The sequence below is a fragment of the Phyllostomus hastatus genome, unplaced genomic scaffold, assembly GCF_019186645.2.
Source record: "Phyllostomus hastatus isolate PE091 unplaced genomic scaffold, TTU_PhHast_1.1 phas_scaffold_182, whole genome shotgun sequence".
Classification (NCBI taxonomy): domain Eukaryota; kingdom Metazoa; phylum Chordata; class Mammalia; order Chiroptera; family Phyllostomidae; genus Phyllostomus; species Phyllostomus hastatus.
Window position 1 is genome coordinate 16,821,193 of NW_025334013.1, and position 23,224 is coordinate 16,844,416.

At 46.3% G+C, this 23,224-nt stretch overlaps 2 protein-coding genes across 2 annotated transcripts; both read right to left on the bottom strand.

Annotated features, from left to right (window-relative positions):
- Window positions 1-47: 47 nt before the first annotated feature.
- On the bottom strand, window positions 48-6,715 carry GPATCH3 (G-patch domain containing 3). The gene is made up of 7 exons (XM_045859776.1): window positions 6,251-6,715; window positions 4,605-5,029; window positions 2,609-2,783; window positions 2,238-2,297; window positions 1,521-1,642; window positions 1,272-1,399; window positions 48-808 (listed from the first exon to the last, which is right to left on the bottom strand). Exons 1-7 carry the CDS (start codon window positions 6,684-6,686, stop codon window positions 592-594), a joined length of 1,563 nt encoding a protein of 520 aa, XP_045715732.1. The 5' UTR covers window positions 6,687-6,715; the 3' UTR covers window positions 48-591.
- A 9,752-nt stretch (window positions 6,716-16,467) lies between these two features.
- NR0B2 (nuclear receptor subfamily 0 group B member 2) lies at window positions 16,468-18,839 on the bottom strand. The gene is made up of 2 exons (XM_045859363.1): window positions 18,264-18,839; window positions 16,468-17,108 (listed from the first exon to the last, which is right to left on the bottom strand). The coding sequence occupies exons 1-2, from the start codon at window positions 18,802-18,804 to the stop codon at window positions 16,810-16,812; spliced, it is 840 nt and encodes a 279-aa protein (XP_045715319.1). The 5' UTR covers window positions 18,805-18,839; the 3' UTR covers window positions 16,468-16,809.
- Window positions 18,840-23,224: the final 4,385 nt, after the last annotated feature.

Here is a 23,224-nt window from a genome sequence, read left to right on the forward strand (position 1 = left end):
GGATTTCCCCAAACTTCCTCCAGGCCCAAATTAGAAGAGAAATAGAATTCTAGTCATACTTCTTTATTACCCTTTCGGTCGCAGATGCGGGCCACCTACCGCGGATTCCCCCCTTAGTTAGTCCTAGACAGAGGTAGAAGCAGTGGAGGGCCCGCCCCAAGACCGTCTCTTCTGAGCACCACAAACCACCTCTTCCAGGTCCTTTTTCCACTCTTTCTGGCCTTCACGGTGACCACACCCCAACGAAAGTTGTGATGATAAATAACCTCAGTAAATCCAGCTTTTCAAGGTAGTGGGGGAGGCAACAGCCGCAAGCCCAAACAGGGAGGAGGATTAGACCACCAAAAAGAGGCCATTATGCCCTGGCATCAAAGGAGAGGACAGGGGGCTTTTTGTAAAAATGCCCCTGAGGTAGAGAGCCAGAACGCAAGTTCATAACAAAGCACCCTGAGGGAGCCTTGCAGATTGCTGCTCCCAGACTTCTTGCTTTCATGGGAGATTTCTTCATGCTTCCCAGGCAGATAAGGCTGGGGCAGAGGGCTGCCACTGTGCACTTATGAGTAATCCTGAGTAAGGAAGCCCCTGAACCTGTCAGTCAGGCTTGGAGAAGCTGTCCAAGGCACAGCTGGGGCCCCTCACAAAGGTCATATCTGTCCGAAACTTCATGCTGGTGGGTGGCTGGCGGCGGAGCAGCAACTCCCCTTGGTCCTGGGGTAGGGGCTCATCGTAGATGGTGGAGATGAGCCCCAAACCAGTTCCACGGGGTCTCTTCCGTTGCCCAAATGGCTGTAACTTCTCTCCGTGGTACCTGGATTAGAAAGGGCCCTCTGTCTCTGAAACCCCAGTTAAATGGGTTGGGGAAGGACAGGGAAGTAGCTACTACATATCTGGTTTATTCCGAAGACAGAGCCTTTAAGCCTGGATCTTCGCTCTCCAGCCCCCTTATCCATTCATTGACAGTGCCAGTAAGCAGGGTCCTCATTGCTTTCATTTTTAGTATGCAAAGTTTAAAACAACCGTCACCGCTCTGTGACTTCCTAATGGCAATCATCAAGCCCAAATTCCTCAGACTAAGGGAATGGACCGCCCCGCCACCCCCCCCCCCCCCCCCGGCCAGGACATCCAGACCTATTTTTTTCTATCTAACTCTATTCTGAAATTTACCCCCTAGGAGTCTCGAGCACCCACCCCAAAACCAGAGGGAAGGGAGAAGCACGGTATAGCTGAAAGGCTAGCTTGGGACCCCAGGGAAGTTCCTCAGCCATACTCACCCCAATCCACGCTTGCATCTGGGGTGCTGGCCATCATTATCCAGGGCCTCAGGCACCCCTGAGCACCGGCTGCCCAGGCCCTGGCCCTCAGCCCATCCCTGCCGCTCCATCACCTTCCGCCCAATGCCCTGCAAAAGGAAGGGAGAAGACTCGAGATGGGGCTCTCTTGGAGGGCGGGGGATGGAAGGTGGAGAGAAGGAACAGGGGCAGAGAAGGAAAAGAGGTCAATGGACTGGGCACAGTACTCACCTTGGTGTGGCGCTCAAAGGTGCCCACCTGGTGTTCCATCACGGAGCAGTCCTCCTGACCAGCTCGGAGTCTTTGTTCCAGACGCATTTGAACAGCATCTCGGGCATCCTTGTCTCCACCATCTGAGGAAGCAGAGCCCAGTTTGCAGAAACATCTCTCTCAGCAAGAGGGGAAAATCAGGTTTCTTGGACTTCCTCACAAAATTTACATATTTGTCTTTATGGTGTTTTATTACTTTATTATTCTCTCTCTCATTAGGCTGGGAACTCGCCAAGAGTAGGAACCTCAGTTTTCCCATCTTAACAGATGAGGGAATTATGGTGCAGAAAAATCATATAGCCAACAAATGAAAGATAGAATTAGAACCCAGGTCTTCCCCTTCTCTCCCCATCCAGGTCGTTTTTGATTCCAGAATCTAAATTCTTAACCAGAGTGTGAGTTCCTGATCCCCACTCTACCAGGGTCTGCCCACCAGAACCGAGATTCCTGAGGGCTGTCCTTTCATGTCCTTGCTCCATAAAGAAAGGAAAAAGGCTCTGCCAACAGTGAGTGCACTCGACTAGAGATGTCTTAAGAGAGGAACCCTCTCAGTGAGCTACCCCAAGGGAACTGGTGTCCTGTCTCAGCTTCTGCTAAGCAGGTCTGCTAAACTTCACTGCGAGACCAGGGCATCAGTTCCACCTCCCAGTACCGCACCCCCTGGCCCAGTACCAGTACCTCTGTCGTAGTACACGCTCATGTCCACATCCCAGTCATCGGCTGTCTGTTCATCAAAGTCTGCAGGTGTAAAAGCATTAGCAGAGTGAGCTAAGGACTCTCAGTTATATTGAGGGTTAAATCTAGACTTAGACATATGTTCTAGAACTTGAGGCTTTTGAGAGTAGTTTTAAATTTCTCCTCTGGGAGGATCATTCAGAATTTGCAGGAGGGCATATTCTTTCCACCCCACTAATTTCCCCCACCCCTAAATAGGATAACTGGTCCTTCATACACAGTCAAGGCAAGCCACTTTCCTAGTGCTTTATTTGGGCCCACTACCAGGGAATGCAGCAGGAATCACTCCCACCCTTGACTGGTGCCAGTATTACCTCCTTCTTCCTCCTGCCAGAACTGGGCATCAGTGTAGAACACCAGACCAGAGCCGCCCTTCTCCCACTTGAGCTCAATCTCCTCCTCAAAGAGCCGCTCAGTGGTACGCTCTTGCCCGGTCACGTCTTCATGCAGCGCTTCATGCCGCTCCCACTCCTCACCCCGATCATCATCCTGGGAGAACGGGAGAGGTGACCTGCCTGTTTAGCTTCCTGACCTTAGGCCCACAAGGAGGGCAGCTCAGGGGACAGGCCCATGAAATGCACCCTCAGCACCGTTCCTCCAAATTCTTCCAAGATGCAATACATATTAGGCTCTTGAGGTCTTGACCAACCCTTCCCTCCATCCCATTTCTCAACATACTTGTCTTTTTCCCCTGACAAGCCTGCTTCACTCTTATTTCTGTTTTTTGGTCATATTTTCCCCCTACCTGAAACATCTGCTCTTCTCTTTCACCCTCATGTCTTCACTTGGTTAAATCCTCCTCCTCCCTCAAGTTCTATAGTCTACATGGAGCCATCCACACTGACGCCCACAGCACTCTCACTGGTCTTGGAACTTCTCAGTTTTAATCAGCATCACTGTTTAGGCCTTTGTACACAGTATCACAAAGAAAGAAGGGACAAGAACTAATACCTATTTTCTACTGTGTCAGGCCCTTCACATAACTTAGCTCCTTTAATCACTCCAACAACCCTATGAGGTGAGTACCATTACCCCATTCTGTAGTCAAGGACACTTGGGTTCAGAGGAGTAAAGTGATGTGTCCAAGGTAGTATGTCTACACAGTGGTAGAGCCAGCATTCAAACCAGCTCACCACACTATACAGCCTTCCCAGATGCCCTTTCTTTTCAGGGAGATTTCCAGCTCTTCGAGGGCAGGAAATGGTCTTAGAATATCTTTGGAATCCTGTGCTAGGCCCTGTGTTTATACTGCTTAACTGGACTTGTGGAATGGTAAGGTGAATTATGGTTTGAAATCTTGGGGGTCCCTGTCTGGGTTAAACTCCAGGAGGCCTCAGGAATCACTGCTGCAGAACAGGTGCCAGAGAAGTCAGTACGGTACCACATGAGGGTGCGGTCCAGATGTGTTAGCAACTCTGTGCCTGAAGCTTTGAATGCATAGGTGGATTACTTTTTACCCAGTGTGTGCAAAAAAAAAAAAAAAAAAAAGTTTCCCAATCACAGGGGGTGTAGGGGATGGGTGGAGGTGGCAGAGGATATAGGGGGGAATAAATGGTAATGGAAAAATACAGTAAAATTAAAAAATAGAAAACATAAAGTTGTAAAATGGAAAAAATAGTTCCCCAACAAATCACACCTCCCCTGACTTTATGTATGAATAACCAAGTTTGGAGAAAGAGGTAAAAGAAATGTGTATTTCATTGATAAAACTGAAGTGGAGGCTAGTGTTCAATCCACAGACTCAAGGTCAGAAAACAGAGGTGACTTCTCAGCCACATAATGAAAGGACATAGAGGTCAGACAAGCAGTGAAGGGGAGTTGGTTCATGTGCCAGCTCTACCTCTCCTTCCTTAGATGATCTTATCTCTTGGTAGGTTTTCATCTATGAAAAGGACTCTCTTTCCATTCCTGCTGAGGAATGAAAAGATGACCCCTTTGAGAATTTTCTGATAAAAGTTCTGGCCCTTCTTCCCCCCAAAATGTGTAGTTACACATGCAATTGTAGTATTACATTTAATGCCAGGGAGTTCTAATTCTTTGGAATCCTCCTGAGGACTCCAGGTTCAGAACTTTTGTAATAGACTTAATGATTGAGAGAAAGAAAGAGAAACATTGATTTGTTATTCCACGTATTTATGCGTTCACTGGTTACTTCTTGTATGTGCCCTGACAGGAGATTGGACCTGCAACCTTAGCACATAGGGCAACTCTCCAACCAACTAGGCTACCCAGCCAGGGCGAAGGGTGGTATTCTTAAGGTCTTGGCCTCTCTAAGCTGCCAGTAAGGACAGGGTGGCTCACTGTACTCACATCATCTGAGTGTGACTCTTCTTCCTCCTCTTTTTCCTGTTCTTCCTCTGACTCTCCACAGAGGCCGGCTGGTATGTCTGTCAGGCAGGTTCCCTGGGGTATTTCCTCACCCTCAGCTGTGTACACATGCTCTTCCTGCTCCACAGTCTCTGAGTCCTCATACTTGAAAGGCACATTGCCATAGCGCCTGGAGGAGCCTGTCTTGGGGAACTGGAGCTGCAGCTGGGTGATGATCCGAGGGGGCAGGCGGCAGGCCCGGATCAACTCCAAAAAGACATGCAGGGGGGTCCCCACATTCCCATTGGGCATCAGCACTGGTGGGTTCAGCTCTGGCAGTTGCTTCAGGTCACCAAGAGTAAAGGCTTCACTCTTAGCCTTCCGACTCTGCAGTTCCTTCCGGGTCTTGAAGGGAAAGGAGCCCAAACCTTGAGAAGCAGTGAGAAGAAATGGTTCTTAAAACCTAGAAAGCCTCAAGCAACACTTGAGCCAGAAATTGGTCAAGGTTTAAAAATCCTTTAGTCTAATAATGTTCCTCCCTTTTAAATTTTCCCAGTGTGCCTTCTTCCATTCTCTGACAAGAACCAACTAATAATTTCATGCGATTTCTCATTGCTTCAGTTGAGCACACAAGTTTCTTCCAGATCTGGTTCCTGTTGACCTTTTGGTTCTCAACTGCCACTAACCCCAACCCCTGCACACCTTCATATTGTGCTCCAGCCACATCGAACAATTTAACATGTCCTGAAACTTGCATGGGCTTTCACATTCCTATTGGTTTCTCCTCCTCCGTCTTCTCACAGCACTTGGTGATAAACAGCATATGCTCTGGAGCAAAATGCCTGGGTCTGTATTGTGATTCTGCCAATTACTAGCTCTGTAACCTTGGGCAAGTAACAATTTCTGCATTCCTCAGTTTCCTCACCTATAAAATGGGTAACAATAAATCCTAACTTATAGGATTGATATGAGGAGTCAATAAAGAAATGAAAGGCTTAGAAGCCTAGGAAGTACACAGGAAGTGCTTAGTAAATGTTAACAATGAGAACAGCATCTCTGTGTCAATTACCTTTTTATACATCTGACTTCCTCTCTGGACTTTGTGCACAGAATGTGTCCAACTGGTCTCTGCCTACCAGCTGGAGTAACACTAGGTCTAGCAATATAAGCTGGGTTTGTTGAAAGAATGAATGAATGAGAGGGCTCTTCACTGTTTCTCATTCCTCATCAAAGTGATTTCCCATGAAAATGGGAGCTGTCCTTAGAAAACAAAAAGTCTCTTCATTTGCATCTTGCTAAGAGAGGACTGGGTGGGGAGCAAGGAAGGCAGCAGGATAAAGACAATAAAAGAATTAGAAACCTGATTTCCTTCTCATACCATGTCAGTGCAAAAATCAATGCCTTCAAATAGAAAAAAAGGGTCTAGAAGGGGACAGTAAATGGAAAATGTTAGATCATAAGCATAGGCCCCTTCCTGTTTGTTTGTTTTTTCTGAGTAAACAAACTAACGTGCATTTTGAGCCTGAAGCTCTGTCCAGAAATGACCTAAACTCCTATAGAGACGTAAACAGAGAACTGACTTATCCTCATCACCTGTCAGGAAAGGGACCTGCGTCCCAGGTCCAGTTTATTATCTTTCCCAACCTTACCTGATGTCTCCGTAGGTAGCCGAAGTCTGCGGATGAAACAACGACCAGGCAACGAAGTCCCCTGAGAATCCAGCCACCGACGGCCCGAATACATGCGAAGCAGCCTCTGGGCTTGAGCCGCCCCCCGTACCGAGATGACGCAGCAGCAGGTGCGGGGCTGGGCGGAAGCAGAGTCCCGAGTGGAGAAATCGTGGGCATCGGTGTCTAACGTGCCGGCAAGACTCTGGCCCATAGGAGTTAGGCCAGAGTCGGGAGTAGCCTGGGGAGCTGCCCGCTCAGGACGATGCCGATAATGGAAACAAAGGAAGCCACAGCCGCTCTGTTCCCGGAACTGGCTAAAGTAGCTCCGTAGCTGGGCCGAGCGCAACTCCGGGGGGATGCCACTCACAATTAAATAAACTGCCGCTTCTTCCTCCCCCTCGCTGGGCACCGCCATCTTGGGTTGTCACATGACCGGCTGGAACCAATTCTCTCGAGAACACCGCGACCGACGCATAGAGCCTGTCACATTGCCCTGTAGTCCTTGATTGGTCCGCGGGGGGCTGTAGAATTGGCACCTGTAATTGGGGAGGTCTCCGGGAAGTTGTAGGGGTCATCGTCCCACCAAGAGAAGCCAGCGAGAATGGAAAAACTCACCTGAGCTCTGGCCTGGTATCTTACTTGGTTGAGCTTGGTCTCGTATACTAAAATTTTTCCGGATGACTTTCAGTCAGGGCACATGCCGAGGTTGCGAGTTCGATCCTAGGAGGTGTAATAGAGGCAACCCGTTGGTTTGTCTCACTTCGGTGTTTCTCTCTCCCTCCCTTTCTCTAAAATCAGTGAACCTACCCTTGGGTGAGGATTTTTTTTTTTAAGAAAAACTCACCAGAGAAATGGGGTTACAGAACTCTTTTATAAACTCATGAGGATCAAATTAGAAGCCTGCGAGAGGTGCAGTTTTCAAGACTTTTAGTCATTGGGGAATCTCCCCAATCTTATTTCAATTCTTACTTCAGAGACTTTTCAGTCGTTCACCCATTTATTCTTCCAAAACACTGGTGGACTTACACAAATCACTAAAAATCCAGTTGAAAAGTGGGTCGAAGTCACTTGACAGAAGAGAAACACTTCCAATGAATACTTAAAGATGTTCAATCTCTTTAATAATCAAGGAAAGGCAAGAAGACATCTACCAGATTGGCAAAAAACAAAAAACTTAAATCCTTAAATGTTGGTGAGGATGTGGAGCAAGTGGAGATACCGTGCCCTGTTGGTGGAAGTGTGAACTAGTATAACCACTTTGGAAAACAATTTGCCCAGTAAAAATGAAGCTGCACATATTTTTTGACCCAGCATTTCCACTTTAGGTCTATACTTTAAAGAAATTCTTGCTTGTTTATCAGGCGGTGTATTGACGTCGTTGCACTCTACTAACCCGGTGATCCTGGAAAACAGGGAGGGATAAGAAAACCCTCAACCTGTGTTCTGGAACACAGGTTGCTGCAAAGAAACACCTTCTATGACAGATAAAACATATGGACACCCCCTTGTTTACCTATGATAATGCACAGGCTCCAAATTCCAATTTTTTGCTTCATAAACTCTCAGATGAACTACTTGTCCCCACTAATCCATCACATCAAAAAGTTTATTAACCATGCTCTGGCTGCTGTCGATCAGTGGATTGAGTGCCGGCCTGCAAATCCAAGGGTCGCTGGTTTGATTTCCAGTTTAGGGCACATGCCTGTGTTGTGGGCCAGGTCCCCAGTAGGGGGCGCGCGAGAAGCAACCACACATTGACGTGTCTCTCCCTCCCTTCCATTCTCTAAAATAAATAAAATCTCAAACCAGACTCGGTAAGCTTCTCTTTTTCCCCCCAGGTCCCTGAAATTTGCGCCCTCCATAAACCCCCCATAGGTCCTCAGCCAGCACACAAGCCCTCCTTAACAGTCCCTCCAGAGAACAGACTGGCTTCAGGGTAAAGCCTCTCATCAGGCCAAGGCCAATCCTGACCATTCCACATCCTCACAACCTTCTTTCTAGCCCGTGTACACTTCCCTATGAAAGAATAACTCTTTTGCCTAACGCTTGAAACACATGCAGATCTTAGGATCAGAGTGTTCTCCCATTACAAAAGCTTCTCACTTCCTATTGCAATAGTTCCTTTCCTCCATTGCAATAATCATTTCAAATAAAGCCTCTCCTTACTAAGTCCAAATTTGTTTTTATCTGACAGTATATATGAACATTCATAGATGCATTTTTTGTAAGAAATAAATTGGCATTTAGTACCAATAATCTCAGATATATAATGTTGAGTGAAAATAAGCAAGTCAGAAAACACAATTATTCTATTTATATAAAGTTAAAAAATGCAAACTAAAAATGTTTTTTAGGGGTACATAAATAAGTATGCTTTAAAACCATAAAGAAAAGTAAAGAAATTATTAACTTGAAATTCAGGGTATTCATTACCTTTGGGAACTTCAAAGTTGATGATAATAATGACTTATGGGGCAATGATGAATGTTCATTGTACTGTTAGTTTTTAAAAATATTTTATTTATTTCCAGAGGGAGGAGAAAGGAAGAAGAGGGAAACATCAATGTGTGGTTGCCGCTTGTGCACCCCCTACCAAGGACCCGGCCTGCAACCCAGGCATGTGCCCTAAACTGGGAATTGAACCAGTGACCCTTTGGTTTGCAGGCTGGCACTCAGTCCACTGAACCACACCATCCAGGGCCATTGTACTGTTATTCTTTTTTTTTTTAAGATTTTATTTATTTATTTTTTTAGAGAGGGAAGGGAGGGAGATAGAGAGAGAGAGAAACATCAATGTGTGGTTGCTGGGGCTTATGGCCTGCAACCCAGGCGTGTACCCTGGCTGGGAATCAAACCTGCGACACTTTGGTTCACAGCCCGTGCTCAATCCACTGAGCTATGCCAGCCAGGGCTTGTACTGTTATTCTTTACATGTATTTTATAAATATTACTTTGCTTTATTCAATTTGAATAAAAACATCTTAAATGGGAAAATAACTTCAAAAACATAAAGCAATGCTTACTTTGTGGTGACCACAAATTTATACCTATTTGAGAAATAAAAAAATAAAAACAATTTTAATGATCACCTGGATAATTGTGAATGGAGACAATGTTATATCTGGATTCTAAAATTAACTGATGGAAATATAGATTGGTAGAACCATTTTGGAAAACTGGCAAGATCTACTGAAGTTGAGCACACTTTCTATAACTTGGAATTCCAGTTCTTGTTATATAACAACAGACCTGCAAACATCTGTGCACCAAAAGATATGTACAAGAATAATCCTAGCAATATGATTTGATGAACCAAATGTTTATCAGCAGTATATGAATGAATGAATTATAGTGTATTGGGATACTGTACAATGAAAATGAATCAATTACTGCTACACAGCAGAAGGATGACGCTCAGAAAATACTGAGTGAAAGAAGACACATACAAAAGAGTACATGCTATATGATTCCATTTACATAAAGTTTAAAACAAGCAATCTCACTTATGAAATCAAGGATAATGACGCCCTTTTGGAAGGATGGTGAGGGTAGTGATGGGGAGAGTTTCTGGGATGTTGCTAATGCTGTTTTATTTCTTGAGCTCGGTGGTAGTTATAGGAATGTATTCATTTTGTGATAATTCATCAATCTATACCTGTATAATTTGTATACTTTTCTGTATGTTATACAACAAGGTTCAGTTAAAACTATATTTTTGAAAATATAAAAATTGAAAAATAAATGCTTTATGGCAAACAGTGTGGACCGAAGTAAAGCTGGCATGCTTTAAAAAAGCTGTTAGATGACCCAAGAAGTTATGCAGTTATGATTGTGTGCAATTGCCATTTGTGGAACCAAATTTCCAGAACCTCGCATGATGCTAGGTATGTAGTAGACTGTTAGTAAATTGTTATTGGTGGAATGAATATTACTGGCACTAACATGGAGATATGCCACTAGCTGTTGGTTGGGGACTGCCTCCAGAAAACTTGGGGCCACTTCCTTGGGGGAACACACAGGTCAGATTTGTCATCAGAAAACTTAAATCTGGGCCCCCGTTGGTGTGGCTCAGTGGGTTGAGTGCCAGCCTTCGGATCAAAAGGTCACCAGCTCTATTCCAGTCGGAACACGACTAGGTTGCAGACCAGGTCCCCAGTTGGGGGTGTGTGAGAGGTAACAGATCTGATGTATCTCTCACACATTGATGTTTCTCTCCCTCTCTTTATCTTCTCCTTTCCCTCTCTCCAAAACAAACAAACAAACAAATAAATAAATAAATAAATATCTTTTTAAAAACTTAAACCTAAAGGTAACCAAGATTACATTTTCACTCTCATTCTGCCTTATAGTAAAATTTATTTTCCAGTTGGTTGTTCCTGATCTGTAAAGATACCTGATAGCATCATGTATAAGAGTGTAGGCTCTAAATCCAGAGCACCTGAGTTCAAATCCTGACTCTACTACTTAGTAACTGTGCAACCTTGAGCAAGTTACTTAACCTCGCTGTGCCTTGGTCTCCACATTTATAAAATGGAGATAATGATAGTACTTCCAGCACGGAGTTGTTGGGTGAGTATCCACCCAGGGTGAGTATTAAATAACATAATCCATGTAATGTGTTTAGTGTACAGTTTTCAATAAATGTTTAGTAGCTACCCAGAATGATCTTCCAGGAATGGGTGGTCCCCTTCATTAATGCTGATTCCCCTGAGAGCTTAGTCTTGTCACCTCCACCAGTTTTACAGTGATTGCCTTCTCTGCTGCCTTGTTCTGTGACATGGTTTCCGTCCACCATCTCTTGCCACAGTGCTCTCTGACACGTCTGTGCCTTTGCACCTGTCATCCCTTCTGTCCATAATACCCATCCTTGGTTTGTCTGGCAAGCCCCTATTCATTCCCGTTAGCTCAAAGCAGTCACCACTTGGCTGAAACATTTTTCCCACCTCCAGGCAGATTTAATTACTTCCTCTTCTGAGCTCCTGCTGCCTCTTGCATTCCCTCTATCACATTTCAGATCACTCTGTGTGTTACAATGACTACTTATGTGTCTCTCTTTGCCATACAGGATGTTCAATGAAATCAGAGACTGTACTTTATTTATTCTGTGTCATTTAGTAGCGAGCACAGGGGTCTGGTACAAGTGGATGTCAAGAGAGATGTTGAAAGATGAAGTGAATGGCTGGATGGCTAGTGGATGTTGGCTTTTTGGAGGCATGACAGGTTCTAGAATATGTGACTGCCCCAAGGCCAGGGTGTGTCAGTGCAAGGCACAGCCCCCTTCAGTGGCTGACTGCTTAATAAGCAGTCAGTGATTTGGCTAATGAAGGTAGTGATAATAATGATAATAAAATAGTACCCGACACTGACCCTGCTTCCCAGTGAGTCATCCCTGGTTGGGCCTGAGAGTAGAGATCAGGCTGAAAGGTGGATGGTCAGTGAACCATTGCTGAGCTGGCTCCAGATAGCTGGACCCTGCCATGACTCACTCTAGCCTGTGCTGGTGGCAAGAGCCTGGTCTTCAGAGTCCCACAGACCTGTGTTCAAATCCCAGTACAGTGATCTACCCAGGCCTTGAGTAATTTCAAACTCTGTCTTGAGCCTGTTTCCTTCTCTACCTTCCCTGGTTGATGAGACACAGGTCCCATTCCTAAGAGGATGCTGATAATGGAGAAAGAGTCCCCCACCTTCGGAAAGCCTGCAGTCTCACAGAGAAAGCATTACTGTATTTTCCTTATTACATTATACTGCAATTCTCTCTTTAGTTTTGCTGTTTTGTCTTTGTGTTTCTTGCAGACAGCTGGGGTAGAGCATAAGAAGTGACTCAAGAGACAGCCATAAAACAAACAGAAGTGTAGCTCCCAAACCACATGGGGGGTGGGGGGGTAGGAAAAAATTTTGAAAGGGGGCAAGGTAGGGTTAATAAGGGAAGCTATCTGGGTGATGGAAACGTAAGTTGAGGGGGAAAAGGCTGGGGGGGGGCGTAGTGGAGAGGTGTGCCTTCTAATTAAGGGTTGTGCAGGGTTGGAGGAGGGGAAGGGTAAACGGCAGGAAGACTCAGCCCGAGGGTTTAAAGAGGTGCAACAATAAACTCATGGGATCAGTTAGTAAAGGGACATGAAAGATAGAATGACCTGAAATCCCTACATCTGCTGGATTTGGTTCCTATGGAGAGATAAGGCGTCTGCTCTGGGAAGAATTGCCTCCTGTGTCTGCAAGGTGAGAAGGGGCCGTGTGTGCCAAAGTGCTGGGAAGGGCAGGGCAGGGAGGGGTGCCTGTGGGCCTGAGGTCTGGGTCTGGGGTGTCTGCTGGGGTTAAGGGTTGGGGGAGATGCAGGACCTGTTCTGAGTTCTAAAGGATATTTCTGTCCTGGCCGGTGTTGCCCAATGGGTTGGAGTGTCATTCTGTGACCAAGAAGGTGCCACTTCGGTTTCTACTAGGGCACAAACCTAGGCTGTGGTTCCACCTCTGTCCAGACGCATGCGGAAGGCAGCTGATCAATGCTTTTCTCTCACATCAATATTTCTCACTCTCTCTTCCTCTCTCTCTCAAAGTAATGGGAGATAAAAAAGGATATTTTTAAAAAATATATTTTATTGGTTATGCTATTACAGTTGTCCCATTTTCTCCCTTTTATTCCCCTCCACCCTGCACACCCCCTCCCACCTGCATTCCCCAATTTAGTTCATGTCCATGGGTCATATATAGGTTCTTTGGCTTCTACATTTCCTATACTGTTCTTACCCTCCCCCTGTCTATTTCCTACCTATCATTTATGCTACTTATTCTCTGTACCTTTTCCCTCCTCTACCCCTCCCACTCCCCTGCTGCTAACCCTCTTATGTGATCTCCATTTCTGTGATTCTGCTTCTGTTCTAGTTGTTTACTTGGTTTGTTTTTGTTTTTGTTTTAGGTTTGGTTGTTAATAACTGTGAGTTTGTTGTCATTTTACTGTTCATATTTTTAATCTTTTTCTTAGATAAGTCCCTTTAACATTTCATATAATAAGGGCTTGGTGATGATGAACTACTTTAACTTGACCTTGTCTGGGAAGCACTTTATCTGCCCTTCCATTCTAAATGAAAGTTTTGCTGGATAGAGCAATCTTGGATGTAGGTCCTTGCCTTTCATGACTTGGAATACTTCTTTCCAGCCCCTTCTTGCCTGCAATGTTTCTTGTGAGAAATCAGCTGACAGTCTTATGGGAACTCCTTTGTAGGTGACTGTCTCCTTTTCTCTTGCAGCTTTTAAGATTGTCTCCTTATCTTTCATCTTGGGTAATGTAATTATGATGTGCCTTGGTGTGTCCCTTCTTGGATCCAACTTCTTTGGGACTCTCTGAGCTTCCTGGACTTCCTGGAAGTCTATTTCCTTTGCCAGATTGGGGACGTTCTCCTTCATTATTTTTTCAAATATGTTTTCAATTTCTTGCTCTCTTTCTTCTCCTTCTGGCACTCCTATGATTTGGATGTTGGAATGTTTAAAGATGTCGTGGAGGTTCCTCAGCCTCTCCTCATTTTTTGAATTCTTGTTTCTTCGTTCTGTTCTGGTTGAATGTTTCTTTCTTCTTTCTGGTCCACACCATTGATTTGAGTCCCAGTTTCCTTCTCATCACTGTTGGTTCCCTGTACATTTTCCTTTATTTTACATAACATAGCCTTCATTTTTTCATCTAATTTGTGACCATACTCAACCACTTCTGTGAGCATCCTGATTACCAGTGTTTTGAACTGTGCATCTGATAGGTTGGCTATCTCTTTGTCACTTAGTTGTATTTTTTTCTGGAGCTTTGATCTGTTTTTTCATTTGGGCCATTTTTTTTTTTTGTCTCAGCGCACCTGTTATGTATAAGAGGCGGAGCCTTAGGTGTTCACCAAGGTGGGGCAACCACATCACTGCGCTGTGATGCTATATGAGGGGGGTGTCTAAGAGGAAACGATGCTGCTTACTCTGCTCTCTGCCAGATTTTAGTCCCTTCCCCCACTACCCACAAACAAATTGGGCCCTTCTGTTGCTGATACCCATGTGGGTGGGCTTGTGTACATTCTAGGACTCTGGGTCTCTGCAATGGACTCTCCTGTGAGGCTGGGAGTTTCTCCCACTGCTGAAATCCACACAGGTGTTTTCAGTCAGAGGTTTGAGGCTTTATTTCCCTGCACTGGGACCATGGGTTATGCAGTTTGTCTCACTCCCCAGTCGTTCCTCCTGGTTTATCTGCACTTGAATGTGGGACTGCCCAGTCCGCAATCCACCACCTTGTTGGGCCCACCAGTTGCAGCCTTGCCCTCCCCTGTCCTCAAGCTGCTGCCTTGCCATGAGTCCTCTCCGCACTGGCTGCCCGTCTCCACCCCTCCTACCAGTCTGGATAAATGATTCTTCTTTAACTCCTTGGTTGTCAGACTTCTATACAGTTCAATTTTCTGTCAGTTCTGTGTGTTTTTTGTTTTTAAATTTGTTGTTTTCCTTCTTTTGGTTGTGCAAGGAGGCACAGTGTGTCTACCTACACCTCCATCTTGGCAGGGAGTCTCAAAAAAGGATGATTTTATTTGGGCATTTGATTAGGTTCTGACTGAAGAAGCTGTTAGGAAGGGCATGGCCTGGTTGAGAAGAGGGTGGATGTTGGAGTCACCGTGGGGAAAAGGGGTGATTGGCTAGGTGAGGCACTAAATGCCAGGCTCTGGGTAGACCTTGTAGATGTGCAGATGCAAGTCTGCCTACTTTAGGGTTTACTTTCCCTTTTCCTGTGACACACAGAAGATGGAGAACACACCCTGGTGTGAGGGTGTCTGTATGTTGTACGTCCCACCCTTGGGTGCAGGGGTGTATGTGTGATCGTCTGGCCTGGGTGCATGTCTCTGTGGTATAATGTGTTTGGGTCTGTTACGTGTCACTGAGTAAGTGTATCTGTATTTCCATGCTGTGTATGGGTGGATGGAGGGTCTATTTTATGGGTCTATGTAGGTGTGTCTAAGTTTTACGTCTTAGTGTATGGGTGGGTGTAAGAGAGCCATAGGTCTGAGTGTGTGTCTTTGTTGTGGGGTCTGAAGTGTGTGTTTCTGTCTCATTCTGGGTTTCTGAGTGGTGAGTGGGTGAGAGGCACTGGAATGCGTGCCTTGCTATTACTACTGGGTGCCCATAATGGGTACAGAGCCAATTCAGCTGTGGTGTCTATCCTGGGGGACCTTAGGGAGAGGCCTGAGTGATGATTTCTAGACTGTCTTCCCTGAGTGAATGATCTCTCATTGAGCAATAATTAACTTGGCCACCGTGAGAAGAATTCAAACTGTGGTGGTGAAGGGGGTGGGGCCTGGTCAAGGCAGGCCTTATTGCTGCAGAAAGGAGGAGTCCTGAAATGGGGGCCCATAGGCATGTGTGTTGTTATCATTCCCTCCTGTCTACCTACCCTGCAGGTCAGTCACCCTGACCTGGGTGCTATTCAAAATATTTAACCAACAGTGAGGAACAGGGATTGACCAATCAGAACAGATACAAGCTGTGCCCTGAATGGAGCAGTCCTGGAAGCCATGGTCATGCCAAGCATTGCCTCTCTAGTTGCCGGACAATGGGAATGGATTCCAGGAGAAGGACTGAGATACAGGGGCTGTACAAGAGAGTTCAGGTGGCTTATGGCAGTGCTGTGAACCAATGTCATGGAAATGTTTCAGACTTTAACAACTAAACCTCTACTTGCCTTGGCCTTTGAACCCAGCCATGGGTGTCCTTGCCCCCTCCCATTGGGAAAATCATGGACCATCCTCTTCTCTTGGCTGTAGGCATGGGGTAAGTGAACGATGCCAAACTGTAGAAATTCCAGGGACTTTGCCTGTTTCAGACTGGGGATGGGCTGCTTTGGTATCCTTACTGGCTGTGATCTGATTCTTACTGAGGTGAGAGGAAACCTGTGAGAGGCAGGAGCTGAGGGCGGGGTCAGTAAGGGGTTGGGGAACAAAGAGAAACCCCTTTCCTTCAAAGATAAAGGCAAGGAGGTGATGGGGCTCTGAACTGGATTCATCTTATGCAAATCTCATCCCCAGAAATGAAATCATCACCCCACTCTGAAAATTAATATCCCATTTCTCTGAGGCCTGGCTCCTGCATTCCTTATGGTTCCTTCCTCTTGCGCTCCCTGTGATGGGGGCTGGAGGCTGGAGGCTGAGGTGAGATGGTCCCTTCTACATGCACAAACTACAGGGTCAGGCTCCAAGGGTGTAAAACATTTTATTACGAAAACTAATAACTTAGGTCAGTTCTGTACAAAGTCAGTAGGACGTCTGGTCCAATGAGCAGTCTAAGCTTTCATCCCCATCCCAGGAGGGGACAGGAGTCTTGCATCAGAAAATATGGGGACTACCAAGGGCTGGCCAGACATCTGGAGCACTGTGCCAGACCAAGGGAGGCCAAGATGGGGTGTGGCCGAGTGAGGATCCATACAGTCCATCTGGCTGTGCCAGGGCCAACTTGCCCCTGGGAAGCCAAGTGCTGTCTGCACAGGCTTGCCCCTCTGGGGGCACTGGGTCACCCCCGGGGATAGCTTGGCTAAATCAGTGCTTCCAACTTCTGCTCAAGCTACAGTTGATCTCTGCGTGGACTGGAGCAGGTCGACTCAGCAAAAGCATGTCCTCGAGCAGGCCAGTGATGTCAACATCTCCAATGATAGGGCGAAAGAAGAGGTCCCCAAGCAGGCTGGGAGGAACGGACTTGAGGGTAGAGGCTGTGAGGAGGACACGAGCCAAACGGCCTTGGCCTGCTGGGCACCAGGGTTCCAGGACCTCACACAGTGCTTGATGAGCTTCCTGTTGCAGGTGCCAGATGCGGGAGGAGGCATGAAGGCCTGGCATGTCTGTGGGCAGAGGGTGAAGAGGGCTGGTGAGCACCCCATGCCCAGCCACCCCTGGGTGAGACTGGCTCCAGACCTGAGGCTACTGCTCAGCCTTTGAGGCCCCACTGCCACCTCCTCCATTTACTTTTTTTACTTTATTCATCCATCCATTTATGAAGAGGCAGTATAGAGTAATGGTGAAGAGCCAGGCTGCCTGCATTTGAATTCTAGGCTGTCACTTATTAGCTGTCTGACCTTGGGCAAGTTATGTCAGCTCTGTGCCTTGGTCTCCTCATCTGTAAAATGGGTATAATATCAGTACCTATTTCCTCAGCTTGTTATTTTTTAGAAGATTTTATTAATTTCTTTTTAGAGAGAGGGAAGGGAAGGAGAAAGGGAGAGAAACATCAATGTTCAAGAGAAATATTGATAGTTACCTCTCACATACTCCCAACGGGGGACCCTGCCCACAACCCAGGCCTGTGCCCTGACTGTTTCAAACTGGCGACCCTTCAGCTCACAGGCCAGTATTCAATCCACTGAGCCATACCAGCCAGGGTCTAGGCTTGTTACAATGTTTCAATGAGCTGGTATATGTAAAACCGTAGAATTGGGCCTAACATATGGTGAGTATAATATGACTATTTTCCTATTATTATTATATTTAATTACTGTAATTTCTTGCGGGCCTCTTGGCAAGGAGTTCTCATCTAGATGCTCTGCAGATTACAAAGAACACTACCTCAATCCATTGCTTTCCTGGCTGAACTTTACAAAGGCTCCTCCCTCCCCTCCTCCACACCTCCTTATTTTCATTCCTCTTCTCTGTGTGATCTATCTAAACCCACATAATTTTACCTGTGTCTGAGGCACAGCTGTGTCCACCTACCCTCCCTCCCTGACTCCCACCTTTCCTGAGGGTCAGGGCAAGCTTTTGGGGCAGAGTGGCAAGGGAGTCTTTGGTGTGAACAGATTTGAGTTTCTATTACTGCTCTGCCCCTACCTGGCTGTGACCTTCAGCAAGTCACTTAGCCTCTCTGAGCCTCTTTCGTGAGAGGTCTGATATAAGGAGGACCCAAAGAGATAACAAATGTCAAACCCTTAGCAGGTGCCTTCCCTGGCCGGGCCCTCCCCCCTCCAGCCTTGGCCCTCAGCCTGTAGTGTCTGGGAGCTCACCAGGGTTGAAGAGGATGGTCCCTTTCAGGTAGGCATACTCTTTGGGGCCCAGCTCCAGGCTCCAGAAGGACTCCAGGCAGCACTGAAGCCACTGCACTGCAGCAAGTGAGGGCTGGGGCCGATCCGGCCGCTGGCCACTGCCTGCACTGCCGCTAGGCTCCTCCAGCAAGATCTTCCTGAGTATGCTGGGAACTGGGGCCTCCGCCACCTCGAAGGTCACAGTGTCTTGGGCCAGCCCAATTAGGAAGAGGGGGCCCCAGCAGCCCCGCAGCAGCTGCCGCTGATCCTGGGGGAGCAGCTGGCAGAAGGACGGCAGGTTTCTGAGGAAGACCACGGTCTTGGCCAGAACGTCCAAGGCCTCCCGGCAAGTGCGATGGGGGGCACACAGCCTGACAGGCCGGTGCTGCCTGCAGAGGCAGTGCCTAGGCGCCGGGGGCACCGAGGGCCTGGCCCTGAGGCTGGGGCTCAAAAGTGCATACAGAATGGCTGGGCGCTCTACAGCACACTGGCATGGGCAGGTCCCCGCCTGGCTGGAGCTCATGGTTGAGGATCCACTCCTTCTTCCTCCAAGCTCTCCCGCCCTCTGCTGTGCGCTGTGGGTGCTATTTATATTCCCAATGGGATGGAGGGGGGAACGGCCTGGCAACCTTGACTCCAGGAGTCATGTTCATTGAAAAAAAAAAAAAAGAAATACACTGACCCTGGCAGGCCTGGCGGGGAACTGTTGGGGGAGGGGTACTTGGGCGTTCCACGTGGCCATGATATCACTTCAGTCAATGAAGTGGATGGTGCAGGGCATGGGGCCACCTGTCCACTGGCCCAGCTGCCCCTTATCGGATGACTCAAGTAGATAAACAGGGTTATTAACCCCAGCTGTACCAGGGAACCAAGGCCTCAGGTGCACAATCAGCAGCTGACCATGGCAGCCTTCCCTACTGGTGCCTACAGGACTCACTAAACTGGGAAGGCAGCCCCAGAGCTGGACAAGCCTTGAACACAAGGCCCAACCTGGAAGTGCCTTATCACTGGCCTGTTTGCCTAACCTTGGGGCTCAGTTCCTGTTGTTGGTAAGGAGCAGGCTGCAGGGAAGGGAGCCAGAAACCTGGGGGGCTGGGAGGACTTTGCCCACTGTGCAGTGCAGGAGGCTCCTTCCTCTGACTCCAGTTCTGGGACCTCTGTAGAAATAATATCCTTAAGAACTCTCCTTCTCCAGTCTGGATTCCCAGAGCTCCTGAAAGGCTGTATCTGTTGGGAAGCCCTTGCAGGATGATAATGAAATATGGCTGCTGCTTCCTGAATACCTACTATGTGCTGGGAACTCTCCACTCTAATATTCAGAGCCTCCCTATGAGGTAAGATTTTCACTTTTGAGACTCAGAGAAGTGAAGCAAATTGCCCAAGGTCATGATGCTAAGAAGAAAGAGAGAGCCCAGATCTGTTCGATTTCAAAGTCTTTGCTTGTTCTTCCACACCCATTGACCCAATTGTGCAGCTAGAAGAACTCTGGTGGCCTGAGTTTCCCAGCGTGGGTGGCTCCCTGGGCCCTCACCTTGGCACTGCCTTGTTTGCAAGTGTTGCCCACTTAAACCTACGCAGAAACATTGCTCTGTCTCTAGCCACATGGTAACTCTGTCCCTGGCAACTGTCCCAGGTGGCGGGGCACGGGGTGTGAGAGTGGCAGGAAGGTCCTCAACTGTGTCATGTCTGTGGACCTTGCCAAGCCCAGCCTGCCTGGGCAACTGTCACCGTCCCTGGCATTAGCTCCTGGCTCCCAGTTGCAACCTTGGGCTGACCCCCAAATCTCTGTGAGCCTCAGGAGCTTCATCTGGAACAGTAATGCCTGCCTGCAGGGCTGCTGTGAGGACAAAGTGAGGTCCTGGATGTCAGATTCCAAGCAGTTTATGGCATACGTTAGGACTTTGCTCCGCATTGCCTCTGCCTAAGGACCTAAGCCTCAGCAGACAAACAGGCATGCCTCTTTCATCTGTTAATAATTTTAATCCTTACATTTATAAAGTTCCTTTCATGTCCTTTTTTTCCTCAATCTTCATATCTTCCCTTCAAAGGAGACTCTGGGGTCAGACTGCCTGGGTCTAAAGTCTGCTGCACCACTTAGTCGGGCGACCTTGGGCAAGTCACTTTAGATTTCTGTGCTTCAGTTTCTTCATCTTTAAAAGGGTAGCAAGAAAGGCAAATAGTGGATATTGGTTTTGTGGGGCCTAAAACTTATACAATTTGGAGGGCTGTCTTTTTTTAAATTTATTGACTTGAGAGAGAGAGACAGAGAGAGAGAGAGAGAGAAACAGGATTTTGTTGTTCTACTTATTTACACATTCATTGGTTGATTCCTGTATGTTCCCTGACCAGGGATCAAAACTGCAACTTGGGCGTATCAGGACGATGCTCCAACCAAAAGAACTACCTGGCCAGGGTGAAGGGCTCTATTTAGCAATAGAAAAGCAAGTAAGTATAAAAGTGGGTATTTAAAATGAGAAAACAAGTCACTACCAATTACAAACTAAAATGAGCTGACTGAAAACACAGACATCAGAAACTCAGGAAAATAACAAAATACTTTTGCTGACCAGTTGCCTGACAATATTTGCCTGCGTGTTTTAGCTGTACACTTTTTGCTCATCTCTTCACCTGTCAGTGCTAGTTCTTTTGAAACCATCACAAACACAAAAAGTTTGCAAGTACAGGGAACTATTTTTTTTTACTTTGAACCATTTGAGAGTAAATTTTTGCCTTCCTAATGCCTCACAACTCTCGAATACTTTAGTGTGTAATTCCTACAAACAAAGATGTTCTCCTATATAACCATAATATAATCATCAAAATCAAGACATGAACATCTAATCTCAGACCCCATTTCAGTTTCACCAAATGCTCCCATGACCTAAGTTACAGTGAAAGGGCCCGGTCCAGAACCTCACACTACATTTCTCTGTCCTGTCTCTTTTTCTCTGTCAGTTGGGGAACCTTCTCTCAGTCTTTCCTTGCCTTTCAGGACCTTGACACTTTGGAAGGGTTGTAGTTATTTGGTAGCAAATCTCTCAATTTGGGTTTGTTTGAGGCTTCCTTATGATTAGATTTGAGTTACGTATCTTTATTTTTTTACTTACAAATGTTTTATTTATTGATTTTAGAGAGAGACAACAATTTATTGTTTCACTTATTTATGCATTTATTGGTTGATTCTTTTTTTTTTAAGACTTTACTTATTTAGCTCTGGCTGGTGTGGCTCAGTGGATTGAGTACCAGCCTATGGACTGAAATGTCGGGGGTTTGATTCCCAGTCAGGGCACACACCTGGGTTGTGGGCCAAGCCCCCAGATGGGGGCGTGCAAGAGGCAACCGATAGATGCACGTCTCACACATCGATGTTTTGAAAAAGAGATTTTTAAAAAATCTTTAAAAAATATTTTACTTATTTATTTTTATTTCTTTTTAAAAATATTTTATTTATCTGTTTTATTTTTAGACAGAGAAGGGAAGGGAGGGAGAAAGAGAGGGAGAGAAACATTGATCAGGATTGGGACCAAACCAGTAACTCAGGCATGCGTCCTGGCTGGGAATCAAACTGGCAACCTCCTGCCTTGCAGAGGATACCCAACCAAATGAGCACACCAGTCAGGGCACTGGTGGATTTTTGTATGTGCCTTGACTGAGGATTGAACCCGCAACCTTGGCATATTGGGACAATGTCTAACCAACTGACCTACCAGGCCAGGACCAAGTTATGTATCATTAGTAGGAGTATCACAGAAGTGATGCTGTGTTCTTCTTGATACATTCTTTCAACGAACACACATTTCCATTTGTCCCATGGTTCACTTTGGTCACTGAATAAGGGATGTCTGCCAAACTTCTCTATAGTTACTCTTTCCTCTTTGCAATGAATCAGTATTTTGTGAGGAGGCATTTTGAAATAATGTAGCTATTCCTCCTCATACTTTGAATGTATGTATGTAGGTACTTAGGTATGAACTCACGGTCTCCTATTTCACTCAGTGGCTTGTAATCTGTCATTATCATTATTTATTTTGATGCTCAGTTTGTCACAGACTTGGCCAAAGGGGGCCGCATTCAAGCTGGAGTCTACATTCTTTTGATATTCTCCATGATTCTCTGAACACCTTTTATTTTCTGGTAAAACAAAATGTCATTTTTCCAGCTCCTGTAATCAACCATTACTCCAAGAAGCTCAGACTCAATCTTTTAGTGGAGAATAGTATGTAAAAACTGTGACCTGGGCACTGGAGTCATATTTAGAAATCAAGATCCGCTCATTGCTGTTAGGGTGTCACTGCTCCCGGGCCCTCCCAGAGCTAAGGGACGTGGGTACACGAGTGCACTAACACACACGTTTATATTGAGCTCTATACCTATTTATAGATACTAAAAAACATGAATTCAGACTACTATTTACAATGTTAACCTACTATAATGGGGCTTATTCCAGTTTTCACCCTTTCTATATTTATGCTTCCCTTCTCTGACACTGATAAATCTGGCTTCCATTATTCTTAATTTATTAACTTGTTGGATCAAGCTCCTGCTTGTAACCAATCTCCCATCTCTGCCCCACCCCATCCCATGAGAGATACTTTCCTCACCCCACTTGGGCTCTGATACTTTTTGCCAGGATGCCCACCCCCCACTCAGGGTCCCCTTCTTCACCATGCTGAGCCTCTGTCACCCCATGCCAGGTCACCACCACTGGTGGTTGCCCTCCTCACCTTGCTGGGGCTCCTTCCCCCTCTGGCACACACCTCTACCTTGTTGTGCCCAACCTAATTGTTTCAGGACTAAAATTTTTCAGGAAGAGAAAGGAAGAGGAGGAGGTAAAGCTGTCAATGACTATTAAATATAAATTTCTACAGTGAGATTAGAGAGATGATTCTGTTTTTTTCTCTTGCATGGTTGGTAAAAAAAAAATTCCTTCTTGACAGGACACA